We start from the raw sequence: 7,387 nt of genomic DNA on the forward strand, positions 1-7,387 counted from the left end.
ATAATAGTTGATTAGATTCCGTCTTTGATACCCAAAACCTCAAATAGTAACTTTAAACTCTTCTCAATTCATCCCCATTTTTGTGTCTAGTTCCGTGTCAAACTCATCTCCATCTTTCACATTATCTTGATGATATAATAGTATATGATCCCAAATATTGATAAAAATATTCAGAGAGTCAAATCCAAGAAATTTGAAATTTGATAAGATGAACTGTGAAAAATTTAATGTCTTTAAATTTGAACTTTAAAATTGCTAAGAATCCCATAAACTACCTGATCTTGAAGAGATCATTAAATTTTTTAAATTTTGAACTAGTTTCTTCAGATGCATCCAATAACTACTGATTGGAAAGTTAAACGTTTTAAGGCGTTCACGAGGGTACTGACACACCATGTTCCTTTACTTGATCAACATTACAATGATAGCTTAAAATATATAAACTTGCAACGCTTGTGCAGTTTGGTGGTGATGGGCCCACATGTAGCGAAAGGTACGAGCCTGTGAAAAAGGTCAAGGAAACGGCGCGCATGACAAAAACAACGATCATTATAATAATCTTGACAGTACCTGCTTTTGCTTTTCTAAAGCTGAGAAAATACTAGGTACTGAAAAAGCTTTTGTCTATTATTTTTCCATCTTTTAGGTGAAAACTGAATTTTTGGGATACCATTATAGGTAGGTAGTGTGTGTAACAGTGTGAGATTCTATTCAATTTGAATGTTAGTTTCTTTTGTGTAGAGAAAATGTGAGTAGACATGACTTGAGCTTGATTTTGAAAAGAAAAAATCATGTTGGTTTGAAACATAAGAGAACGTGCCACATGGGCATGTAGATAGCCTTAGTTGTAAATGGTATTTGGTATATATTAGTGTATTTGCATGCAGAAGTGTACTGACATTCCTTACAGTGGTTTCTGATAAGTATGGGTGTCTGCTAGCAGGCAGACTTAGGACATTGTGAAGGAAACTTGTTTCTGTGAGTGAAAGTTATAGAAGTTTGGGTTCCATAAACATTCTGCTACTGCAGAAAAAACAAAATGGATGCACAAAATGAAGTAGATAAGTTCAAGTTGGAAGAAGAGAAAGAGGAGGTGAATGGCGGTAAGGAGAAATTCCTAGAGAAGAAGGGTTCATCATTTAAGAAAAGCAGCTTCTTTGACCTGGCATTGACATCTTTCAAGGAGGATAGCTATTTCATATCAGATCTCAGAGAGTCAGAGAAGAAGGCTCTGAATGAATTCAAGGAGCGAATTGAGAGTGCCATTAAGGCCAATCAGTTCTTATTGGATGCAGCTGAAGAAGGCATTGCCAAAGAGGATCATAATGCAGCAACCAGTAAGGAAGTGAATGCTGAGAAACCCACCAATCAGGATATTAGTAAACCTGATCAGAATGGTGGTGGGATTGAAAAAAAGAGTGAGAATGGAAGAAGTGGCGCTGAGGGTGTGCAGAGCCATGATAATGATGATATATCCATTTGGGGAATCCCCCTGCTTCACACTAAGGGAGATGAGAGGACTGATGTCATACTCCTGAAGTTTCTGAGGGCCAGAGACTTCAAGGTAAATGACACATTCGTCATGTTGCAGAACTGTATTGCATGGAGGAAAAAGTTTGGTGCTGACAAAATACTTGAAGAGGATCTGGCATTTGATGAGAATCTGGATTCAGTTGCTTATATGCACTGCTGTGATAAGGATGGACACCCTGTTTGCTACAATGCTTACGGTGTTTTCCGCGACAAGGATATCTATCAGAAGATTTTTGGAGACGATGAAAAGTTGAAGAGATTTCTGAGGTGGAGAGTCCAAATTCTGGAGAAGGGTATCAAGCTACTGAATTTTAAACCTGGTGGTGTCAATGCAATGATTCAAATCACAGATCTCAAGAACATGCCAAAGAGGGAATTAAGAGCTGCATCGAATCAAATTCTTGCACTTTTCCAAGATAACTACCCAGAGATGGTAGCTAAAAAGGTCTGCAACTGATCAAAACTATGATTTTTATCCACATCTCAAGATTCCGTAGATCCATTTGAAAGTATGCATTTTTCCAATATACCCATTTTCAAAATACAGAGTTTTGGTATTTGTAATCTAAGTGCCTGGGTAGATCTCTTTATGTGAATTAGAGCCAAAATTGATGCTGTTGATTAAGCATATGCGTTTCTCAGGTAGGCTCCTTTCTAACAAATGGTACACTCTTGTTACTGAATCCCAGAAGATAGATTCATAGACACCCTGATTAGGATTATAAATAGGAGTCTACTACAAAGGACCTATTGTGCCTCTGGTTATGATGGTTTTGAATATCTATATATTAGATTTGCCTTTGGTATGCTTCTATAGTAAAGCAAAGTGAAGCTATCCCTCAAAAATCTATATAGAGTAGTGGCAGTGTGGCAGGAGATTCAAATATTAACTAATCTTTTCCTGTCCATGTTTTTTGTCTTCATCACTAAGGAACATGTGCATTTTTACATTTCTTTTAATGGTGATCTGTAAGTGACATGAATCATGTTTCTTGGTCAAAGAGTCCTCGTTGTTAAAGTAATGGAATCAGGTTTTTGTTTACTTTGAAGCTGTGGAGGAAGCCATCCTTTCCATCTTATTCCAGATCTTCCTTCAAGAATACCAAATAAATTAATATTCCTACGTTTTCTTATGAATCGATTGTTTTCCATTTTCAGGAATCAAACACCCATCCACTTGTAGAAAACATTGACAGTCTAGAATCCTTCATGATGCATTGCTCTGGTAGAAGAAATTGTTACCTGAACACTCTCCCTAAAGCTAAGCTACTTATGCCATAACAGATCTCTAGAAGCATGCAGACTGTTATGTCTAACACACCTCTATTCGGCCGTTGGCTTGCGAAACTCATTCCCTTCAGGCTTTGCCTCTGGAATGCAGTTAAATCTGTCTGTTCCAAGATGATCCATCCTTGGAAGTTGAAAGGGTTGGGTTACTTATACTAACTTTCAATTATTCTCTGTGATTAGTTTTTGCTATACAGTGCAAAGTCTGGGTGTTAGGAGTTTTAGAGTGTTAGTGCATTGAGTTTATTAATTATTTTCGGACTGATGGCCAATTGATGATACTTTCTAATCTATATTCTGGTGCATTGTCCAGGTATTCATAAATGTGCCGTGGTATTTCAGTGCATTGTATTCAATGTTTAGTCCCTTCCTAACCCAACGTACCAAGAGCAAATTTGTTATAGCACGTGAGGGTAAAGTTACAGAGACCTTGTACAAGTAAGTTATTTCCCTTCTCAAGTACATCTACTGCAAAAACACACTGTTTACTATTTTTACTTTTATTAAAACACAAGGCAAAATGCAACTTTTTGTTTTAAAAAACTTATTCAAGGTTTTATTTACTTGCAGATTTATATCCCCAGAGAATGTACCTATACAGTATGGCGGACTAAGCAGACCCAAGGATGGAGAGGTTGGTCCTAACAAACCTGCAGCAGAGTTCACCATTAAGGGTGGGGAAAAAATAAATCTCGAGATTGAAGGCGTGGAGGTAAAATGATTTAGTTCCTCTAAATTTATAAAGTTATTCTGCACTTGAAATTCTTAAAAGGTCATATACCTCTTTGGCTTTGGTTGCTCTTTTTCTGCTGGAGTTTGATTAGGTTAGGTTTTGGTTTGTGCATTAACTTTATGGGAGCGAAATTTGAGATTGAACTTATTTTCAAAGGTCCCTGAAGTTCTATAGGTTTTATAGCAGTCTATACTATTGGCAGGTAAATTTCTGTTTGTATGATTGGTTGCAGACAATTTTGTTTTTAATGGTTTTTGGCAGTTTGGTTTACAAAATCCTGAGAAAATTGCTTTTTAAGTTTTCTGGGTGGCTACCATATAGAATTTCATCTTTTCCTTTTGAGTTTGTTGTAAGTAACTGAGCTCTGCATTAGTTCACTTCTGACTTGTTGTCTGGAAAGGGCCCTTGCCACCATGTATTCTGGTTCTTGAGGTTTGGATGACCCTTTATAGCCTGCACCAAGCTCATGAGGACCTCTTGGAAAGGGGCATCAGATCCCGAGACTGGGAGAGTGGCATCTGGGAGCCGGAGGAGGGGTGATATGTGTGAGTGCCTCAAGAGCTCTCTAGATGATTGCATACTTAAGAAATATAATCCTTCAGAGAGACCGTGTCAAGGGCGATAGGCATAATGTCATGTTTTGTTCTGCAAATTGACCCTTGTATGGATGGGGTCTACAAGATGATTTTGTGTAGCTTTTTCCATTTATTAGATGGTGTGATTCTCTATTAGATGTATAGGTCCCTCTCTAGCTGTGCTTCCTATATGAAATGTCCTTATTGGCAAGGTATTCAGTAAAGTGGCATTTCCCTATAATAGAATTTTTATTCCATATTAATCCTTTCGGACAGTTTGTGGGACCTGTCAATACTTCCCATTCTTTAAACATGAACTACTGATGGGTGTCATGTAACATTTGAGCCTTGAACCTTACCAACTAAATAACTAAATGGATTTGAGTTATATCTTTATTTTCAAATTTACTAGTATGAGTGGGTTTCAGTTATATCTTTGTTTTCAAATACTCTACCACTAGTTTGTGTTTCTATTTCTCCTAATTTTTATATGTTTGGAGCGTAATTCATGTGTTTTTGTTCTAGTAAAATTCCCAAGTTTTATAGGCATTATATTATGTTTCTTCTGATCCCATGAATTTTGAGTGGGTTGATGAGTTTTGGGTGGGCTATGTGTTTTGGAACTCTTCACAAGCATGATGAGTTTTTTGTATAGCTAAAACTGATATTCCCAATTTGTTTTTTCAGTCTGGGGCAACAATTCTGTGGGACCTTGTAGTTGGTGGATGGGATGTTACCTATTGGGCAGAGTTTGTTCCAAGTGCAGGTGGAAGCTACACAACTGTTATAGACAAGACTAGGAAGCTGTCTTCCTCTGATGAACCAGTCTGCAATTCCTTCAAGGCATCGGAGGCAGGAAAAGTGGTCCTCATAATAGACAACACCCTATCAAGAAAGAAGAAGGTTGCAGCATATAGGTACATGGTAAAGAAGAACTTGGTCTAGAAGCTCATTAAATACTTCAAAAATGTTACTTATTTATTGAACAGTGAGAAGTGCTGCTCCTCAGAGGCGAGAATGTGTTATCATACAGGGGAATAGGGAATGAAGTGTCTGTATTTAGATTGCAATTTTTTAATCTATAGTTAGATATATCTATGTAGTCCTATTAAACAAGTATTTTGTAATAGAAAAGCTTGTGTTTCCATAGTGATACTCATGATGAATTAGATTGTGGGCAATTTTGAATGTGTTCAATTGGGTACAGTGACGCTCAACATGCACATAGCCATGACTTTTTTTTTCTGAGCAATGAGGTTTTTGTATGCATACACAGAAGTCTCCATGAAATCTTATAATAATCTTTGAAGTACTAAATGATTGATTTTTTAAATTAATTGGGTCCCAAAGCAATTAGTTGGCCCAGAAAGGAAACTCTATTTGTCGACAAGCACCAACATAAATAATGTGTAATGAACATAAGGATTTCAGTCTACAAAATCAGCTAAACATTTTTCTCTGGGCTTGAAACCTTAAGTTCAACTAATTATTTGAATTCTTATTTGTATGGTATTATTGAACCTGTTAAGAATAATCATTTATACTTCAGAATTCTGTAATAAACAAAGTTAATTATAATAGATATATAACTATGATTGTAGCACTTGGACAAATTTATGTAGTAGAAAGGGTTTAACATAAAGGTCAGGCGGTCGAAAGATTTGTAATTACGGTGTTAAGCAGTTTTATAAATTTATAATTTTTTATATTTTAATTATATAATTTTTATATTAAATTGTAATACCAATTCTTCTTGGTTTTCAAGTAATCGGAATTCTTCGTTTTGGAAGAATCAATTTTTTTTTTTGAGAAATCGAATGTATTCTTCTTCTTCCTGGAGTAACCGGAATTCTTCCTCCTTTGAAAATTGGTTATGGCTCAATAATCTGGTTCCTGCATATATTAGACCACTGGTCCACGATTATCCTCTTTCATATGATTCAGGAAGAAGTAACCGGAATTCTTCCTTCTTTGAAAATTGGTAATGGCTCAATAATCTGGTTCCAGCATATATTGGACCAAGGTTCCACGATTATCCCCTTTCATATGATCCAGATAACTATTAAAAATTACACCAAAGGCATTTCCTATGTTGGACAACGGGTCTGCGATTATCCTCTTTCATATGATCCAGATAACTATTTAAAATTACACCAAAGCCATTCCCTATGTGAACTCAACCGGCTAATTTCGGACTAGAAGAGATGCAAGATGGTGCAAGCCATCTGGACCATCAGATTTTACCTATTTTTTATTCGCTAATTTTTGGTTTTTTGCCACAGTAACTTGATAATAATTGTTACACATAGATCAACGAACAAATTCATGCATATCGAAACCTTCGACCTGTAATCTAAAACTTTTATACTGGTCACAGCATCCATCAGTCTAGGCATTCATCCCTGCAATTTTTTCCTCTCACCAGACTCTAATTGGGTTTCCACAGATTCGAGGGCGAAGATGCCAAGGACACCAACACGATTGTTCATGTCTGAGAAAGTGTGGAATCCCCGATTCCAAACTGAAATTGTATAGGATAAACGGTTCCTTCCTCACATTTTCTCCATGTGAGTCTCTGATAGCTGAAGGACAGATCAAAGTGATAGGAGATGTTCAAAGGCCCCCTATTCGCAGTAGTCTACAATGGCCTCCTTTATAAAGCACGGAGCAATCAATCTAGAAGTATCCCCAAAATAAACACAAAGCAAGATCCTAAGTTCATATTGTCTCCCCGCAGCTCTTCTAAGTCTGCCCAATAAATTTGTAATATAGCCAAACTTGTGAATGGAAACCTCAGCAAGAGTCCTATGGGGAAAATTCTTCCAACGAAGCTGCGGAGACAATTTCTTTTGTAAGTTCATTTCCACTAACAAGAAGAATCTTTGAGTTAAGAGTAGATCTGAGCCATTTAAACCCTCTTCTTGAGGTTCCCACGGACGTCTTCAAAAACAATTGCGAATTCAAAGTTTCAAACCTTCCCCCTAATCAGCTTTCTTTCTTGAATGGAAAATACACAATATAATATGTTCAAAACAAATTTGACTCGTTTATAAAAAGATTATAGAAGGGTATATACCATCAAGCTAATACTGCGGCCAATGTGATAAAATTGTTCTCTATTAAGCTAATCAAGCATTTAAATCTATAAATCCTATTTACTTAAGGGGGTGGCATATTAAGCTCACTTCAGAATGTTTTTGAATGTTGAGAATCTGCTATGGAGACCGATAACGACATGGCGAGTGTGTAATTACAATCT

General features: G+C 36.6%; 1 protein-coding gene across 1 annotated transcript; it reads left to right on the top strand.

Annotated features, from left to right (window-relative positions):
• The first annotated feature begins 687 nt into the window (after positions 1 to 687).
• On the top strand, positions 688 to 5,325 carry LOC131029659 (patellin-6). Its single transcript, XM_057960236.2, has 4 exons — positions 688 to 1,978; positions 3,134 to 3,258; positions 3,391 to 3,532; positions 4,816 to 5,325. The coding sequence occupies exons 1-4, from the start codon at positions 1,040 to 1,042 to the stop codon at positions 5,071 to 5,073; spliced, it is 1,464 nt and encodes a 487-aa protein (XP_057816219.1). The 5' UTR covers positions 688 to 1,039; the 3' UTR covers positions 5,074 to 5,325.
• The last annotated feature ends 2,062 nt before the right edge of the window (positions 5,326 to 7,387 follow it).

The sequence above is a fragment of the Cryptomeria japonica genome, chromosome 7, assembly GCF_030272615.1.
Source record: "Cryptomeria japonica chromosome 7, Sugi_1.0, whole genome shotgun sequence".
NCBI classification, from domain to species: domain Eukaryota; kingdom Viridiplantae; phylum Streptophyta; class Pinopsida; order Cupressales; family Cupressaceae; genus Cryptomeria; species Cryptomeria japonica.